Raw genomic sequence first — 19,960 nt, 5'->3', positions numbered from 1 at the left:
TGAAATTAGGTCAAAACCCTAATTTGGCGCTTCTGGCGATCTTGAGAGTTGTCTGCCTTAAACTGAGCCATCCTTGGACTTGAATATTGATTGAAGAAACCTTTGAGTCTTGAGAGAATGTTGAACCTCTTGTGGGCCTCAAAACCCTAATTTATTCAGCTTTCTCTTGATCATTCTCCTGTTTTTTTAACATACAAGCAACAAACTTTTTTTTCTTTCTCTTCTTTTTTTGTTAGTAAATAAAAATATGCATGAAAATGATAATGATAATGATCATAATACTTAGAAAATTGATGGGATCTCAGAGGTCAAAATTTGGGGTATGACAGGTTTCTACAAACCTTTGAGTTGAGCATCTGCGAGCCTGTTGAAAAGAAGAACAAAAGCATAGCTTTTGTCACCAACACAGATGATAATTCAAGAGAAAGCAATGGTGGAAGTGATGAAAATCTATCAGACGCCATAGCCATGCTTCGAAAATAACTCAACAGACTTATTAAAAGGGTTGATCAGAAGTCCAGACCAAATGTCAAGAACACTTCCAATGACATCAACCAGACCTATGATCCAAGCAGAAGATTCAAAGCTGAGGAGAAGCCCAATCAAGGGAAAGGGGTTCAGTGTCATGGATGTGAAGGATTTGGACACATAAGAGCTGAAAGTCCTACCTACCACAAGGAGCAAAAGAAAGGACTGTATGTCACTTGGTCTGATGAAGACTCCGATTTAGAAGAAGAAACTGCAAGACATGTCACAGTTTCAACAAGAATCTATGAATCTGATGATGATTCCAGTGGTGATGAGCTAACCTTTGATGAACTAGCTGCCTCATACAAGAAGTTGTGTATGAAGAATGATGAAGTCTGCAAACAAGTGGAGAAGCAAGAGATAATCATAAGAGAGCTAGAAAGTGAGAAGAATAAACATCTTGCAACCATAGACTCCCTCAGTAGTGAAGTAAGCATGTTGAACTACAAACTTGATCAAATGACCAAGTCGTTCAAAATGCTGAACAATGGAACTGATACTCTAGAAGAAATTCTGGAGTCTGGACAAAGAACAGGAGACATGTCTAGAGTGGGATTTGTGGCTAAAGAGGAATTCATCTCTGGATTCAGGAGAGCAAAGCCGAGACTTGTGTGACCAACCATATGTCAGCGCCAATGTCACAACATCAAGAAAACAGAAGAAGGAGGCATTCAAAGAAGAAATTCCAAAAATGGAGGTGTCATCACTGTGGAAGATTTGGTCGCATAAAGCCATTCTCTTTCAGACTATTTGGATATCCAGACCAAACTCATCAAGCCAAACCTGAATATGATACCTGTAACAGAAAGCAATAGTGGGGAGCTAAGAATGTTGCTCTGGTAGCACACACTTCTCTAAGGATGCCTGCAAAAGAAGATTGGTACCTTGACAGTGGTTGCTCAAACCATATGACTGGGAGGAAGAACTCTCTAGTAGATCTCAAATTGGAGGGAAACAACTATGTAACTCTGGGTGATGGAGAAATAAGAGAAGTCAAAGGTATTGGAAAGACAGAAGGACAGGGTATTCCTAATCTAAATAATGTTCTACTTGTAAAAGGACTGGCTGTAAATCTCATAAGCATCAGTCAACTATGTGATGAAGGATTCAATGTCAGGTTCACTAAAGAGGAGTGTATTATTACTAATGAAGCGAATGAGGAAGTCATGAAGGGATTTAGGTCTAAGGATAGTTGCTATATATGGAATCCTAACACCCCTAACTACCTCTCTGACTACTCCATGATCAGAGAAGAATTAAAAGTTTACTGTCAAGAATCTGATGAATCTGATGAAAAATCATATGTTGGAGACCTCACCATAAGTGAACTATCTGCTGGTTTCGCTGAGACCTGTTTAATGAATGAGAAACTGTGTGCAAAAGTAAGGGAGTACAGAAGTATCAATAGATTTCTGCTAGAAGAAAGAGTAAGCCTTATGATAGACATTACAGACCGAGAAAGAAAACTAGAAAAGTCAAATGTGAGCAATGATCCTAAAAGTCTATCCGAAAGTAATGTCATAGAGAATGTTTCAACAACATCTGAAGACATTGTAAAGGTAAAGGGTATGTTAGGTATCTGTTACCAAAACATATTATAGCAATTAACCAACATGGAGGAATACTTTTTGGGCTTTTTAAATATCCACGATTTGAAACTTCCCTCACTCAGTGTGCTTATAAAGCTCCCTCGATCTCCTATTCTTCTAAAAACGAAAAACTTCCCTATTAGTTCTTCTCGCTACTTGTTAAGGTTGAACTACTCGAATTGTTCTCACAGGCGTGTCTCAAAAAGTTTCAGAATGTCTCAGCAATCGAGTGATGGATTTCCCGTATCTGACTCGGCAACACCGGAAGAGTCCTCTAACCCTAATAGGATTCTGAAGGTTATACCTTTAAGGACGATTAGCAGTGACGAAGTAAAGGCCACAAAGCCTAACACGACGCGTGCAAAACGGCCCAAGGAGGATATTCGTAACAAGGGCACCAAACCCTCTTCATCTGCTACCATGGAGGAACTTAATAAATAAGGATCCAAATATGTCAACAACGCTATTACCAGGATTGTTACACGCATTCTGAAGGAAAATCATCAAGTGCCTGGAATATCTGCTCCCCTTCAAACCATAATGCCTGATCCCTTCAAGAACTCCAGTAAGTCTGAAGCTGCTCACACCTCTGGTCGTGACCCAACTGAAGAGGAGATCAACAAGGATGTACAAGGAATTGTTGAGAATACCAATGTTACTAAGGATGTCAATGACATCGAAGATAATGAGCATCCTGAGGCCAATATTGAAACTGGTATTAATGTGGTAGACTTAGATGAATATTCTGACAACGAATTACTTACCTCCTTGAATCCAAGTGTAGCCAACAGGCTAATGACAAGAAGAAAAGGCAAAGATGTTTCCCAAAGATCTTCTAAAAGGAGCACACAAGTGAAAAGTCCTGCCAAAGATGCTGCCAGGAAGAAGAGTACTTCTGCTAGTCCTATCAAGAGCAAAGTTGTAACTAAGAGTACAGGGGTTGGTCCATTAAAATCTTGGAGCAAGGTTATTCCAAAGAAAAGAAAGGAGCGGGAAATTGTTAAACCTGAGTCTGATGTTGAAGTGAATGTTCCTGACATCCCATCAAGGAAGAAGCCTACAACCAGCAAGCTTGCTGCAAGTATACCTGAAGTTCCTATTGATAATGTGTCATTCCACTATGCCTCTAGCACCAGTAGGTGGAAATATGTACTCCAAAAGAGATTAGCTGTTGAAAGGGAATTAGCTTCAAATGCTCTTGAGAACAAGGAGATCTTAGATCTAATTCAAGAAGCTGGTCTATTGAAGACTATTTGCAATCTTCCCAAGTGTTATGAGAAGCTGGTCAAAGAGTTTGTGGTGAACTTATCTGAAGACTGTGGAAACAACAGGAGTGTGGACTTCAGAAAGATGTTTGTGAGAGGTAAGTGTGTACCATTCTCTCCGTCTGTGAATAATAAATTCTTGGAAAGAATAGATGAAGCTCAAACTGAGCTTGAAGTAACAGACAACAAATTTTGTCAAGTGATCACAGCCAAGCAGGTAAACAACTGGCCCCTAAAAGAGAAGCTAACTGCAAGTAAGTTGAGCATCAAGTATGCAATGCTTCACAAGATAGGAGCAGCTAATTGGGTATCAACGAATCACAAGTCCACTATTTCAACTGTGCTTGGCAGATTTCTGTATGTTGTAGGAACAAAGGCAAAGTTTGATTATGGAACGTATATTTTTGACCAAACCATGAAGCATGCTGGAAGCTTCAGTATTAAGGGTCCAATTGCTTTTCCATCCCTCCTGTGTGGTATAATTCTGGATTAGTATCCAAACATTCTCAATGAACATGATGTAGTGTGCAATAGAGAAAGTCCCTTGGCATTCCATTATAAACTGTTTCAGGGTAAGCATGTTTCAGACGTTGTCATGACATCGGCTGAAACTTCCAAATCTGGAGCATCAGTCAGCAAAGTAGAAATCATAACGATGTTAAAAGAGACTTGCAAAGAGCTGGAATCTAGAAAAACATCTCTTGAAAAGATGATAAGTACTCTGGAAATGGATGAGAATGAGGAATTTGCAGATACTAAAGAGATGGGAGATAAAGATGAACAAGAGAAGGAAGGAGAATCAGAAAAAGAATTGGAAGAAGAAAGTGCCAGTCCGGCTGATGGATCTGAGAAAGAAAGTTCTGCAGACACATCAAGTGAGTCTCAATCTGGGCAGTAAATGCAGCTGGAGTCCTGTTTGTTTTTTTTTGTTGTTTTTGTTTGTTTTGTTTTGTTCTCTTTCGTTTTGTTTTGTCTGTCTTTATTTGATTTAGTTCAGTTTAAGTTTTGGTTGAACCTCTTTAAATTTTGGGGAGAAGACATTGTTTGCTTTGGCAACTTTTATGGGCAAACAGGGGGAGAAGTAGTAATGTCACCCCAGAACAACAAGAATGCTGGTTGTGTGTGATCAACAATTCTAATATGCTTATTTTTGTGTTGATCCTGTTTGTGCTTGTACTGCTCTTGTGGTGTGGCTGGTTTTGATATGTTTAAGCATTATGTGCATACTAGTGGTGTATGCTGACTATATTGTATTAGTTTGCCTTGATTGTGTTTTGGTTGTTTTATGTCCGCTGCAAGTGTTTCTCTGATATGGTGTGACAGGTTGTTTTAGCCAAACATTCACCAAAGGGGGAGATTGAAAGGGTTTTCATGTTGGCTGCATTTGTGATAAAACATATCTGGTTGCTATTGTGTTATGCAGGCTGCATATGTGTTAAGCTAATACAGGTTTTGTAGTGAATGTCATGATCGATGTCATGACATCCTTGTGTGACAGCAGGAGCTGTTATATTGTATTAATTGTGTTTCCTAATTTCTTTCAATTAACTGTTTAGGAAACCTTTTATTGCGTGTTGAATATTTCGTCCAGAAGATCTTGCTGACAGCACATTCTGTAACAACCAGATGGCGTGTGAATTAGGTTAACTTGGTTAACCCTAATTTGTTTCTAAAAAAGCCCAAGGCCCAAGAGCTGCATATAAAAGGACTGCAATCCTAATTTGGAACGCAGACAGAGCAGATTGTGTATTGTAAAGAACCGTAGTTCTGTAGCTGTCTCTTGTACCCCAAGCAATTGTCTCTGATGATTGTGCTGGATTAGGTTGTGTTTGTTAATTGTCACTTTAAGCTTTTAAACACGAGTGTGCGTCTCTTGATTGAAGCTTTTAAGCAGATCAAGGTGTGTTTTTGAAGTGTGTCTTCTCTCTGTAATTGTTTATGTTTATTTGTAATCACTTCTGTGATTGAGGGGGAGTGAGTGGAGATACTCAGGTCTAGGAATAGATTGGAATTGCATTGGGTAGGTTTTAAGTGAGGAGTTGTAAACGGGGGAGTTTAACTCCGAATTAATTATGCTTATATTGGATTCCCTCCCTGGCTTGGTAGCCCCCAGAGTAGGTTGTTTGATCCGAACTGGGTAAACAATTATGTGTGTTCTTTATTGTTTTTATACTGTTCTATTTTAATTATCTGTGTTGTGTAATTGTGGATGTCATAACATTCAGCAAGACATCAAACGTGTGTTACTAGAATTTTCAATTGAATGTTTCAACAATTTTTATGAATTTTACTGCCTACCTCCTACAACCGTACATTCTCCATTTATTTTACCCTCAATTACTTCACCAAAAATATGAAGTGACATACCTAAATCAACAGGATGTGATTCCATCGTTACAGCTTCTTCAAAATGTTCGGATAGATAAAGTGCAAATTGTTTATCGTACTCCGCTATGCATAAAATAAAAAAACAGTTTATTAGAGTTTAATTCTAGCATAATAACCCCGGCTAATAGCACAGCCTTTTTTTAGTGTAGATTTAAAATAAACTTCTTTATACCATGTGAAGCTGGTAATAATACCATTACCGATATGCAAGCTTTGTCATTTCATTTAAGAGTCTTTCTTCAAAAGACATGAAAGGAAAGAGCTCCTGAAGTCAATAGTATGAGATATGAATTGGTAATTTTGGAAACCATCTTCTTGGCATGGGCAACAACACATCTCAATTCCATTCTACCACTACTTCAACTAAGCTATAAACTCGAGCTCTGACCTTTTCTCAACAAGTGTGAGGAAGAAGTCTCACATTGGTTAGAAAAGATAAAAATAGACATTTTATAAGTGAGAGAACCCACACACCTATTACCTTAAGATTTTGGGTGAATATGTGGTGTGTTTCTCACAAAGGTGTGTCCTAAAGTAGAATGCTTCCTAGTTGACCCCCTTCGAGTTGCCTCCAATAGTCACATCTCAATGTCTTATTTATTTTTGTAGATGACCATTTTAATTCTGATTAATCTCCTTCATAGAACCTGTTTGAAAAACCAAATGAAATCTTTCCTTTTCATTGTATCTTTTTCATACGCAAGAGTCAGAGATCTAACCAAAGACCCCGTGTTTATTGGAGCCCAAGTCTCTTAACATTTGGACCAACCAGGCAACCACATCTTGGTTCTTCAGGCAATTAAATGTACCACATCGACATTCTGGCATATGGTTCATTGCAGAATTTAGAATGCTAAGCATGAATACTTATACAAAGTTATGGTATCTGTCAAGTACTAAGAAATTGTATTGATTACAAATGTATTCAGTATATTCTGATATGAAATTAGAGAAACATCTTACATTTTGCATCACACTAAAACTAGACACACTTAACATTAAACATTCTTTGCAAGAATATTCTTGTGGATTCTAAAAATCTTCATGAACCACTGATATCAAAAAACTCTATCATGCAAAAGTTAGAACATTTCTCTAATGAGAGTATCTTCTCCTTAACTTTTTCCAAATCAATATCTGCATATCGCAGCCAGAAAGCCGGTGATATTTTCATCTTCTCCAACATTGTTGCATTTTCTAGAATGAATTTTATGAGACAAAGATCGTGCTCGTTTGCATTAAAACCATTAAACTGAAATACTTGGAAGCTTGACAGAAAGCATTGGGGAACCATTGCAGAAGTGAAAACATCTTTATCTGAGTCAGCTAATCCCTGAAATTTTTTTATTTTGTAGGTTATTATCATATAAATTATGTTTTGTTATACGCAATAAAGACCGGTTTGAATAAACATCTTAATTAAGTGCTTATAGCATAAGCGTTAATCTATAAGTCCATTATATAACAAAAGAAAATTAAAGAGCTGATTTTATACCAGAGTTTTGAATTTGTTTGAACAAAAGGAAAGAGTAACTAAACTTACATTAAGCAAAACAAGAGTATCAAGAACTGGTGAATTGTTGAGTAATTGCAACAAAGCTTCACCATTTACTTCATTTAGTTCCAGATATGTCAACCTTCCAAAGAAAGGCAGATTGGCGAAAATATCTCTAGCATGTCTTAAAACCTATAGGACAAGGAAAATTTTGTTCAAATTCTGAGAAACAATAGCCATTCATGTACCATAAAAGACAACCATACCTTGTAAAACAATAATTTCAGTCGTTCCATATCATTGATTTGTCTGAGAAGATTACATACTTGAAACCCAAGTTTTTCCATTCTGATCTCTTTGTCTTCATCAACCACAATCACAATAGAAGCATTACGAATCAACGAAGAATCACATAGAATGATATCTTGTTCAAGATCACCCTCATAAGTGAAATCCGTTAGACGTTGACTATAAACCTTGATAGCATATTCACTTGACTCGTTTGAATGACGGTTCCATATAGCAATTGAAAACCTCTCAAGTAAAGGTACTTGTAAACTAATGTTCTGCGTAGTTAACCATTCACATCCTCTAGCTTCAAACACTTTGAGAATCGGGAAATTAAGACTTATGTCTTTTGAGCAATCGGATGAATCACTCACTAATTTAATCCCGGAAATGCTTAGTTTTTGAAGATTTGGGAGAGAAGCAAATATCGGTAGACTAAGAGTACAATTCATTTGAAGCACCAACTCTACTAAAGAATCACAACTAAAGAGTAAATTTGAAGAAAGAAAAACTTTATCAGCATACTGAATATGAAGCTTCTGAACTCTTCTTTCTAAGATAAAGGAAATCCATGAAGCTATCAAAGATGCGTTATATTGATAACTAGTTAAACAAAGAGAGAAACTTTGGATGCTTGAATTTGTAAGCTGAAAAAGTACTTTTTCAACAAAATTCACAAACTGTTGTTTTTGCAATTTCTTCTGATAATGAAGCAAACTATCATCAAACTTTAGGCTTGTTATGAATTTCCAAACTTCAATCCATCTTCTTGATAAGACGCTAGTGTGAACGGCGTCTATGATTGGAATGAAAGATAGGATGTGACCAAGAATATTTTCGTGTAAAGTGCTAAACATATCAATTTCTTCAACTACTGCTTCGTCTGTTGGAAGGTGTTTAGTTGGAATCTCCATATTCAATTCATTTGATTCCATGACTACCTACCTACAATTATTCAACATGAAGAACGATTACAGCAGTTATGGAGAAAGTTAGATCTAGATAATGAAAACTAAATCTAACAGTCCCATAACTAAAGTGACAAATTTGCAACTAACTTTAACTACCTCCAACAACATCACAAACTTCCTTTTGAGATTGAGTTAGACTTGAATCTAAGTAATAAAATGGTATCAAAGTTATGCCTTATGTTTAATTTTGTATCCTGAATGTAGTTAACAATGAGTACATGATGCTCAGAATTAAATAATAAGAATAAGAGTAAACCTTAAGAATGTGATTTGAACAAGTGTAAGCAGCAACGTGAATGAGGAGTTATTGAATAAATGGTAGATAGAACTTCACAAGGCTTCTTACACACAGAAAGTTAAAAGAGTTTTAGCATTCGGTTTTAAATGAGATATGAAGTGTTCTCTGTTCTGGTAATAATAATGTACCAGATAAGATTAGGGATGACAACGGGTCGGTGCGGGTGCGGGATTCGCACTACCTAAACCCGCATTCGAACCCAAATTTAAAAGTTGTTCGAGTAGCAAATAACACACACTCCACACCTGTTGGGTTCGGATTTTTTCACTCAAATCCGAATCCGCTTCAAAATACCTTTTTCCTACAACTTTTCCCAAACCCACACCTGTGTGGTTTCGGGTTTCGAGTACGGACTTCATACTACCCAACCTCACACCCGAAATATTAGGTGACACCAGAACCCAAATTCAATCAACTAGGATTTTCACTTGTTGACTCCGGTTCGAGTGAACTTTGCGGGTTTGAGTCTGCTTATCATCCTTTAGATAAGATAAATACCAACAAAATAGCACGTATATGAACCCGAACAATTATAAAAAAAAGGCACCTTAATATCCAATCCGCCACCCATATAATATATATTTTATATTTTTATTTTATTATTATGTATGCATATTAATTTATGAATTTTATTAAATACATTATATTAAATTTATACATATTTTAATATAAAGTCTTATTTATTTCTTAACTCAATGATATTATCAGAATTTTTTTAATATTGTTAAATATTTAAAACTACTTTATAAAATATAATTAATATACACATTTTAATATAAAGTCTTATTTATTTCTTAACTCAATGATATTATTAGAATTTTTTAATATTGTTAAATAGTTAAAATTATTTTATAAAATATAATTAATATATTATTTTTATTAAAAATGTAGATAATAAATATGAGTATGTGTATTTTAATATCTATAAAATATGAGTACCAATATAAATATTGGTATCGGATAAGAAGTCGAATACATAGAGATTTTCTCAAACGCAGACAAATACTATAAGCATGACTTCTACTATCATATATAATATTTAATTAAAAAAATTACAAATTGGAGGATGTAGAATTAAAGTAAAACTTCAAATCCTGTTAATAAGTTCTACAATGCTTAAAAGAAAAAGGTTATTTTTAAAACAAAATAACAACCAGACATATTAGTGAGGTGTAGAGAGAGCCACGACACGAGGAGGAATTTTCCTGTGTGAGAATTATTGAACTGCATGGATTGGAGTTTGGTAAATCCTGTGACTACCGCTCGGAGTTAGGTAAATCGCTTGAATACCTACCTTCATGGAAACGAGACCATCTGAGTTCCGTTTAGGTAACCTATGCTTAGTAACAAAATCCCTATCTGCTTTATACTCCACTCATTTAATGTTGACTAGAAAAATCTGTTTTGACTAGAAAATTCCATATACTTAGTAACCACTTGACAAGAAAAATCTGTTTCCATTTTGCTTAGTTTTGCTTTAGCTTTTCCCTTTTTTTAATTATAAAATATGAGAATGAATCAAATAATAAAACATTACTACTAGACTTGAATTCAGTTTGGATTTTATTATTTAATTTTGATAATTTAAATATTAAATATATGATTAATATTTAAATATTTTAATTTGTATTTTATTATTTAAATATATATTTAAAATTTGTTGAAATTGTTTTATTTTATCATTTGTAATTTAATTTAATGTTGAAAAAATAAATTGTTTCTATTAAAAAAATAAATTTCACCATAAAAAATAAAATAAAAAAAAAAAACGGAACGAGAATACTTTGAATTAAATCCAAACTTGTTTAAGATAGAATTAGAGTTGAAACTTTCATCCTCATCGAAGATTGGAGTAGGAAATAAAAATTGGTATGGATTTGAATTTGAGAACAGGCGAGGTAAAAATTATCCCTGCCCCGTTTAGATGCTTATATCTGAATTTAAATTGCATGATATTTTTTAATTTCTTCTCTTCAAATATCTCATTCACAATTTTACCTCTATCTTTCTCTAACATTTTCTTTCTTTCGTTTTTAATTAATTTTTTTTAAGTTTATATGATCTAGTACACTTGTTTTAATTGAATGTGAAGGAAGGATGCATCGAAAGGATCTATCTATAAGTTCACATAGTATCCATGAAAGTTGTGGGGGAAAATTAAGGTCGAAAGTCACGATGTGGAACTAAAAGTAAGTAGTTAGCATATTTTTGGAGCAGCATTTGTGACGGCAATATAACATTCGAGTGCTCTTTTATAACCCCAAAATACATAAGCTGATTACTAGAGCTTCAATATAAACATGTGTTTAAGTTTTAAGGAGAAATGATGTTGATGTTGTGATTAAGCTTGTTAACTCTGGAAATGAGCTCTAATTCTATTTGAAAAAACGAATAAACTTAATTACAATAATATATTGATGTCATTCGTAAAATCAGTGTTTGTTGATATTCGACAAAAACATATCAAATCACGATAATAAAATGACAAGTTTGTAAACTTATATCAAATTATATAAATTACTTCACTAAATGTTGTAAGGAAAACTTTCAAACGGATGTATAGTCTAGAGATATATTAATAACAAGTGAAAGTTGTTTAACAATAACATAATTGAAGGACATACTAAAATAGATTTGCTCCGTTGAGACTAGAGATAGTGAAATATGGACCAATAAATAAAAATAAATGAGATATAAAAATTATAGAAAATGTTTAAGTATGTATCTAAAATGAGATATTAACACTAATAAATAAGACAAATGAGAGAGATGATGAAGAAATAAAAAGTGTGATAGATAGAAGAGATAGGGTAGATGGAGAAGATATAGAGGGGATGTGCTTTTAGTTTCTTCAGTCTATTTCTTTAATTCAAAATGGTGATAATATTAATCTTTGACGAGATAATTGGTGTGGGCATACCCTTGCTTCTCTTATGCAGATTCCTACATTTTAAAGCTAGTCTAAATATATTATTAGCTTACATATGTTCACATTTATTAGTTGTTAGTGTTTTCATTTACTATTAACAATGTAAGTTAATTCTTGAGCTGGCAGGTGCCTATAGGTTGATCCTATATATACCACACACTTGTACTGATATAGTTGAGCTGAATGTAACAGTAAAAGCTTTTCTTATCTCTTTCTTCTTGTTGAACAATATGGAGATTTTCTGCTATTCTGTTATGGCAGTTATGGCTTGCTGTTATGCACATTCAACCATTGTTGACAGCATGGTTTTAAATTGCGGACCGCATCACCTGATGCGGCCGCAATATTGCGGTTGCGGTAGTGTCCGCATTTGCATCAGGCCGCAATTGCGGTGTGATTGCAAATCACAATAAAACCCGCATCATAAAACCGCATCGGCCGCATCATAACGCCACAACAACCGCATTCCGCATCGCAACACCTGCAATAACCGCAACCGCATTGACTGCAATCGCAACCGCATCCGCAGCCGCAACCGCAATTTAAACCATGGTTGACAGATATCCTGAATGGCAACTTTATTGTTATGCCCTCAAATATGATTCAACTTTATCCAGCTTTGCCACAATTAGTCACAGAGGTTTATGTTAATAGTTTGAAGGAAGATAGACTTGTTTGGAAGTTGTTTGACAATGGTGAGCTCACACTGAAAGATGCTTATCATCATCTTAGTAAAAGTAGTCATGACAATGTGTGAGGTAAGATCATATGGAGCCCTTCAATTCCACCCACAAAGTCTTTACTTTTCTAGAGATTGACTAAAGTGAAATTTCCCACTAATGAAATCCTTTTTAGGAGGGAAGGGTATACTCCTACATTCTGTAGTCTGCGTTTTCATGAGGAGGAAACCCTTTCTCATCTATTTTTTAGATACATGTATGCTATGGAAATCTGTAATTAGCTAGGGAATATGCTAGCCACAAAGCCTCTTATTTGCAGCCTGGATGACTGCTCGACTGTTATAGAAAGTGATAAGTGTCAGACTGTAGTTATTTTTGTATATAGTTTTACGGCGCTTATCGTCTCTTTTTCTTCAACTTTTGCGTGAATGCATACATTTTCGTTATATCTGTACATATTACATATTCTTTGAGTTTTTGATTCATTTATGTACCGTTTGATATTTTTCATTCATTTTGTAGGTATTCATTCATAATTGGATCATTGAGTAATAAAGTTTGCTTTACAAATCTTTGTCGGTGTTTTCTTGATCTTTTTGCTTAAATGCTTTGGATTTGTGTTGTTATAGACATATAACTCATAAATCTTGATTAGGGGGATATTTGTTATCTTTAGATTATAGAGATTAAGTTTGGGGTTAACATCCACATAATATCGGAGTTTAATGCCTCTGTGTTGTTCGACCGGTTGAGACATCCTCGAAAGAGCAATGTGGTTGAACTCTCATCTGTGTTGCAGAAATGGACATTGATATGAGGGATATGTGGTGATTCTAATGAATATTGTGAGTTGAGTGCAGCAGAGTGATAGGTTTAAGTTTGTGTTAAGTAGTTTACATTCGTGCCGGATTAGTTTCTCCTCTCGAAAGTGCATTTATTTTCTGTTTATAAATTTCCGGAATAATATTTTCAAATCTTTTGTTGCTTGCCCTCTACTACTTCAACAGCAAGCTAGAAATTCTATAAGGTTTCATAACAAACAAATACACTCGAGGTCTTTGGGCTCTTCAATTATATCTTTAACAACTTTGATTGGTAATTCTTGTAACACCTGCGGCCGAAGAGGGCAGAGAGTGGTCATATTTAACACCCGAGGTCGAAGAGTGGTCGCCGAGTTCACATCGAAATGAGGGGGACTCTGAGATTGTTGAAACAAGGCTTATAAGGATTGATTGGTACTACATATACCAATAAGATATATCTTCTTTTCGGTAGCTTAATAGATAATAACTTCATAGTTAATAAGGGCTGACTTGGAGTAGTATTTGGATGGGTGGCCCTCTAGGAAGTTTCTCATAAAGCGTGTGAGTGAGGACAAAGTATCCTAAAAAGATCGATGTTGGTTTGTTAAGTTAGTCAAGAATTCTGAAACCAGTTTAGGCTGTTAAAAATGGTATCAGAGCATACCTCTCCTAGTACGATCTAGTTCAGGGACGAACCAAGCGAAAACTTGTTGGCATGTAACACCTGAGACCAAAGAGGGCAGAGAATGGTCACATGTAACACCTGAGACCGAAGAAAAAAATAGTGGTCTCTAAACTCACATCAAAATGAGAGGGGTCATGAGGCTGTGTAGTGCAAGGATGTGTCTACATGGTTGAAGAAATGATTATAAGGATTGATTGGTACTACCTATACCAACAAGATGCATATTCTTTTTTGTAGCTTAATAGATAAGAACTCGATGGTTAAGGAGGCTTGACTTGGAGTAGTATTTTGAGGGTGACATTCTAGGAAATTTTCTATAAAACGTGTGAATGAGGATAAAGTATGCTGAACAGACCCGTGTTGGTTTGTGGAGTCAGTCAGTAATCCTAAAAGCAGTCTTGGGCGTTACAAATCCACCTCTGGTTGCACTAATTTGTCCATCAAAGATTTTGTTGTGTTAAAAAATTCTCTATTCACATCAAGCATCCCAAGCCTCAGGTTAGTAAAGAGATCTTGTGGTGCTCTCCTATTAGAGGATGGATAAAGGTCTATATTGATGACGCTTTTAGAGGAGTCCCTATTAAGGCATCCTATTGAGGCATCTTTAGAAATTATTATTGTGAGCACCTTGACAGTTTTTCCTGCAATTTGGGCCAAGAAATGCTTTATTTGTAGAGCTTATGGGAGCTATTCTAACGATGGAACATGTAGTCAATCACAACTGGTCCAATTTGTGGTTGGAATCTGACTCTAAATTAATAGTTTTAGCGTTCTATAAATCATTTGTTGTGCATTGGAAAATCAGCTACAAATGAGGCAAATGTATGTTATAGATAGGTGACGTTTTGGCAACTCATATTTACATAGGAAAAAATTATTGTGCAGATAAATTAGCTAACTTAGACTTATGAATTTCTAATTTTACATTGAGGAAAAATATTTGTATAGATGTAAAACCGGACTACAATAAAAATAAACAAGATTTGCATAATTTTAAAATTAAATAGGTGTGAGATTTTGGCTCATGTCCCCTCTTTTTTAATCTATTTTTATTATATATTTTATGAGCTAAAGCCCCCTTTAATTAAAAAATAATAATTCATTTAGGTTGTTTTTTATTTTTTTTTTTTTTTTTTTGTGTTGTATATGTGCTTTGTGAATATATTGATTTATAGTGTTGATTTTCCTTTTTATAATATATTACATTTGTCATTAAAAGAAAAAAAAAAGACAGTTTTGTCTTTTCTTTTGTTTTTGGAAAATATATTTTATTTTATTTTTTATAGTTCTATTAAATTAAAAGAGGAAATTGTAAAAAAAGAAAATATTAAGTAAAGGTGTAAAGTAGTACTTAATTGGGTAGTTTAGGGTGAAAGAACAATGGTGTGCGTTGGTTATTTTTAGAAACTAAACTATAACTATTTTCAAATTATTTAAATGGTTTAGATTTATAACTAGAATTAGATTTTAATTAAAATTGGTTATAAAATCGGTTATAAATTTGGTTATGATTATATAACTGGTTTTTTAAAAAAATCATGTTTTAAAAATATTTTTTATTTTAAAAATTAAAAAAATTATAAATGAATTAAAATATTTGAATTAATTTTGGATTTTGGATAATAACCGAATTATAACTGAATACAAAAATAACTTAACTGGTTAATAACCATTTAATTATATCCGAATTATATGGATGAATAACCAAATCATTAATAATTAAACCGATTAATAATCATTTAATTATATCTGAATATTTAAAATGAATTTGAATTTGATTGTGGATTTGGGTCTCACAACTGGATATTTTGCAAACTCCTATGAAAGAAGCAACTACCCATATAAATTTGAGTGATAAAAAGCAATTGAACCTAATTATTTATAGCAATGATAAAAATAATTTAAATGATATAATATACAGTGAAGAATACTAAACTAAAAGGATAAATAATCTAATCAAAATAATATTAATATTTATTTGTAGTTTTAATATGTAAAATTGGACACATATAAATGACTTCTAAATCAAATTATTAAGGTATTAGATTGTATTAGTAAAAAGCAGGGTGCAAATAGAAGCCTCATAGGGATTACCTTATAGCCCAACTTCATATCAATTGTATAATTGTATTTCCTTTTAGAAAATTGGACTCCATACCTTTTGTATGATAATTTTAAAATAATTTATCTTTTTTTAAAAATATTACTTTTTTTATAAAAAAAAAAAATTATTAAAAACTAACCCATGTCCTTGTCTCAATAATCTGGAAAAAGTGTAAAAAAATGAATATGGTTAGAATTGTGTTTTCAACTTCAGTTAATCTACTTTATCCATTTTATATCAGAAAAATATTAGTGTAAGATGCAAGCAACATGTATTAAATAACATACAAAAGAAGACTTAGGTTTGTGAAGAAGAATTATTTATTAAATTTTTTAATTGTATTAGTGACTTGTTTGCTCGTAACAAAAATATTTCTTATAGCATGGGTTGGTTAAGTGATGCACTTAAGTAATACGACATGAAGATGTATGTAATGCTACATTAAAATTTAAAATTTACAGTTTTATTTTGTCGTTGAATGCAACATTGTTTATTACATATCATTTATTATATTATTGTTTGTTAAATTTTAGACAACACATTGTTAGTAATTGTGTCGTTAAAGATGATGTTCAAACTTTTTTGAATCAAACTGCATATATTAAAAGCCAGCCAAGGGCAGCAAAGCATGAACAGAGTCAAACTTGGGGATACCATCCAGCCAAGTTTTACAACCAACAGATTTACCGATTCCAACCATATGATGGCCTCTGCAATATTTGGACTCGCAGAAATCTCCAACCTCTTGGAAGCAGCGATAATCACACCTCTTCATTATGGTCCTTAATCACACAGCCCATGGCCACCATCCCATTGAAACAACCAGCATCCATTTGTACCAGGTTGACGTCTTCAGGTCGCTCGTTCGGTGCAGCATGCTCCTGCTGCTGCGCACGCCGGCCATGAGAATTAGACTTATTGAATTCTGACAGATGGTCAACCGCAGCACTTACCACTTTCGGAGGGGATACCGTAACTCCATCAAACACACAATTGTTCCTGACTTTCCAGATTTTCCAGAGAATGGTGCACATCAATTGATTGGCAAACAAATCTTTATCCGATAATCCTTCGTTAAGCACCTTTACTGGATCAGCATTAGGGCCTAGACGCAGGCCAAGGGGGGAAGAGAACAAGATCATTTTTGTAACTTCACACTGGTAGAATAAATGGTCAAGAGTCTCCGGATACTTATCACAAAACGGGCAGGAAGGGTCTAAAGTTATACCTTTTTTTAGGAGGTTCATCCTAAAGGAGATTTGTGTAAATGTGGGAGAGTATGCATAGTATGTTGTATCTACAAATCAAAAAAATTTCTATTTGGATTGGCAGTCGATAGAATTGATTCTAGCAGAATTGAGTTTGGTAAAATTGATTTTAGCATAATTGATTTTTGTTTGGATACATTAATGTAAAAGTGAGTTAAATAATAAATTTCAGTGTAAAAATTATCCAGAATTAATTCTAGAGGCAGAAGCTACAAATTCTAGCTTAAAGTAGAATCAATTCTTGAGGCAGAATTGATTTTACTTTTGTCTAACCAAACATCTTAAAATCACTCAGAATCAATTTTATATCTCTAGAATTGCTTTTGGCCTTTCTAAAAGTCAATCCAAACATGCACGTGTCATTCAAGCTCCAAGCAAGCAAGCCACATATGGTACATTTAAACAGTCTTATCAGAGATATTCCAAACGATTAAGTCATTAAAGTTTCTGCAAGTGATTTCCAAAATATTATTTGGAATCGAAATAATCTATATCAAATGCAAGTATAAATGTCATAATATTGTAATATGGTGTAGTGATAATGCATATCTTATTGGTTTAAATGGTTTGCAGTTTGAATCTTAAGTTTGTATCTTTTGAGTAAATACGGGAGAATTGTTTTCATTCAAGACTGTCATACCCCAAATTTGTCCGCACAGGCGTTAATAGTCAATTTAGTTAGTCATATTAGTTTTTTTCTACCAATTGAATTATGGTGGATACTAACCATTATTATATTAGGATAAAGATAGGGGTTTAATTTTATGTTTATCAAATAGGACTTTTTCAACAAAAAAAAAAAAAATTTAACTATGGCCCATTAAAGACCTGAAGCTTGGCCTATTAAAAATAGTTGGATACCTGTATAGAATAATTAAACTCATTTTGAATAATTTTGACTAATATTTACTTGTTTAGTATATTTATGTGTAATACATGTTCCGTTGATTAATTTATATATAGAATGTTATAAAATGAAAAGTTCTATAGCTAGTAAAATAATTAATTATTTTTTATTATTATCATAATTTGGTGGTGATTCTTAAAGAGAGTATTAGTAATAATTATGAATATTAGTAAAATGGTTAAGTTAATATTATTAACATTTATTTTCTACTAATCATTATCACTATTATTATCATTAACCATTGGTTAGATTAAACTAAGCTATTTTTCTACTAATCATTATCACTATTATAGTCATTAACCATTGGTTAGATTAAACTAAACTATTATCGGTCAAATTGTTATCAGTTAACCAAATGTTATTATTATAATTACTAACATTACTTAACAATTATTATTATTATAAATATCACTAGATTATTTTATTTAATTAAAACGTATTATTATGGTTATAATAACTAATGTTAAATGGTCATTTAAAATAATAATAATTATTAAATATTATCATATTTAATTATATTTTTTTATTTTTTATTTGAAATTGTTGACTAAGTCAAGTAGGTTTTTTTTAACCCTTTCTCTTCCTCAATCAAGCCGTCGCCGCCGCACACCACCATCATCAACCTCAAACCCTAATTTTGAATCCAAACCAAACCCAATTATCTCAACAAAATCAAAACCGAAAACATCCAGAAAGGAAATAATCTCAACAATTGAATACTAAAATTATAAGTTACAACCAAATCGTACAACAAATCGAATCAAACTTTGATTACCAAATCTCATTCAATCCTAATTATTATTTGAATCAAACATTAAACTAATTTCCTAATTTATTCTAATCTAAAAGACTATAAAATCAAACCCTAAAGCTAACAAAAAGGGACCGAAAAAAAAGAGAAAGAGAAGGAGTAGAAAAAGAAGGATTTTGTTGCGAAGTCACCCAAAGCCGCTTCGCCGATTCATCTCCAAGAATTAGGAGTTTCAAATCTGAAACCCTAATTCATTCCGCCGCTTACCTGCAACCAAAGACAAGAAGAGGATTAGGAATCATAGCAAATCGGAACACAAACGCAAAATACACTGCCAAAGAGGTAAAATCAGAGACTCTTAGCTTTAATTTCTTGATGCATGTTGTTGTTGGGGTTTAAAATTGGGGATTTCGAGGTGAAATGGTTTGGTTTAGGCATCGTTATGTTTATTTGAGTATGTGAAGTTTTCTGGGTTTGAGTTTTGTTTTGATGTTAATGGTGAAGTAAATGGTTTTTGGAGAAGAAGTAGGAAGAGAACGTAATGAGAGAGAAAGAAGGATATGAGGAAATTGAAAAGAAGAAAGTGGGTTGGAAAGAACCCTTTCACGTTTTTTTTAATTATTATTATTCTTTTAAAAATTAAAACAAATAGTAATAATCAGCTTTGTATCTTATCATATGCCCTAATTAATCTTTTTTAATCTAAATTAATCTGATACGTAGATCTCTGCTAGTCCACTGTAAACCTAAGCGCGCATACACATTGGATCCTAACAGATCCTCATAATTTCGTCCGGGCCTAAGCCCACTCTTATTTACACCCTTCACTTCCTGTTTTTTCTATCGTTCACATAAATTACACCCCTGGTAACATTCTGGACCCAAATGTTCTTTTGGGCCAGACTCTTTTAATTAGACACCTCTAATTTATTTATTGAATAAAAATGCAATCTCTAGATAAGATTCAAACAAAATATTAAGACTAGTTAATTTTTTTTAATTATTTTTACC

General features: G+C 33.5%; 2 protein-coding genes and 1 long non-coding RNA gene across 4 annotated transcripts; 1 reads left to right on the top strand and 2 right to left on the bottom strand.

The window, feature by feature from the left end:
* The first annotated feature begins 2,657 nt into the window (after nt 1–2,657).
* Nucleotides 2,658–4,280, top strand: LOC131639057 (uncharacterized). The gene is made up of 2 exons (XM_058909572.1): nt 2,658–3,858; nt 3,970–4,280. Exons 1-2 carry the CDS (start codon nt 2,658–2,660, stop codon nt 4,278–4,280), a joined length of 1,512 nt encoding a protein of 503 aa, XP_058765555.1.
* A 1,838-nt stretch (nt 4,281–6,118) lies between these two features.
* Nucleotides 6,119–8,969, bottom strand: LOC131639059 (F-box/FBD/LRR-repeat protein At3g14710-like). 2 transcript variants are annotated; one of them, XM_058909575.1, is made up of 5 exons: nt 8,781–8,969; nt 8,621–8,668; nt 7,532–8,498; nt 7,314–7,457; nt 6,119–7,103 (listed from the first exon to the last, which is right to left on the bottom strand). In XM_058909575.1, exons 3-5 carry the CDS (start codon nt 8,486–8,488, stop codon nt 6,813–6,815), a joined length of 1,392 nt encoding a protein of 463 aa, XP_058765558.1. In that variant the 5' UTR covers nt 8,489–8,498; nt 8,621–8,668; nt 8,781–8,969; the 3' UTR covers nt 6,119–6,812. The 2 variants fall into 2 exon arrangements, with proteins under 2 accessions (XP_058765558.1, XP_058765557.1); XM_058909574.1 differs by lacking the exon at nt 8,621–8,668 and having other exon boundaries at nt 6,121–7,103; nt 8,781–8,967.
* Nucleotides 8,970–18,944: 9,975 nt separating this feature from the next.
* On the bottom strand, nt 18,945–19,557 carry LOC131639068 (uncharacterized). The gene is made up of 2 exons (XR_009294856.1): nt 19,306–19,557; nt 18,945–19,216 (listed from the first exon to the last, which is right to left on the bottom strand). It is a non-coding gene; the product is annotated as an uncharacterized LOC131639068 (long non-coding RNA).
* Nucleotides 19,558–19,960: the final 403 nt, after the last annotated feature.

Source organism: Vicia villosa, unplaced genomic scaffold, assembly GCF_029867415.1.
Source record: "Vicia villosa cultivar HV-30 ecotype Madison, WI unplaced genomic scaffold, Vvil1.0 ctg.002525F_1_1, whole genome shotgun sequence".
Taxonomy (NCBI): domain Eukaryota; kingdom Viridiplantae; phylum Streptophyta; class Magnoliopsida; order Fabales; family Fabaceae; genus Vicia; species Vicia villosa.
This window is presented reverse-complemented; position numbering and strand designations above follow the sequence as displayed.

Bases quoted from the DNA above. Each gene is read 5' to 3' on its own strand.
- LOC131639057 (XM_058909572.1), top strand. From the start codon at position 2,658: ATGCCTGATCCCTTCAAGAACTCCAGTAAGTCTGAAGCTGCTCACACC. The intron at 3,859-3,969 runs GTATAATTCTGG...AGCATGTTTCAG, and splicing joins TTTTCCATCCCTCCTGTGTG to ACGTTGTCATGACATCGGCT.
- LOC131639059 (XM_058909575.1), bottom strand. From the start codon at position 8,488: ATGGAATCAAATGAATTGAATATGGAGATTCCAACTAAACACCTTCCA. The intron at 7,458-7,531 runs GTATGGTTGTCT...CTTGTCCTATAG, and splicing joins TGAAATTATTGTTTTACAAG to GTTTTAAGACATGCTAGAGA. The intron at 7,104-7,313 runs GTAAGTTTAGTT...AAAAAATTTCAG, and splicing joins ATACTCTTGTTTTGCTTAAT to GGATTAGCTGACTCAGATAA.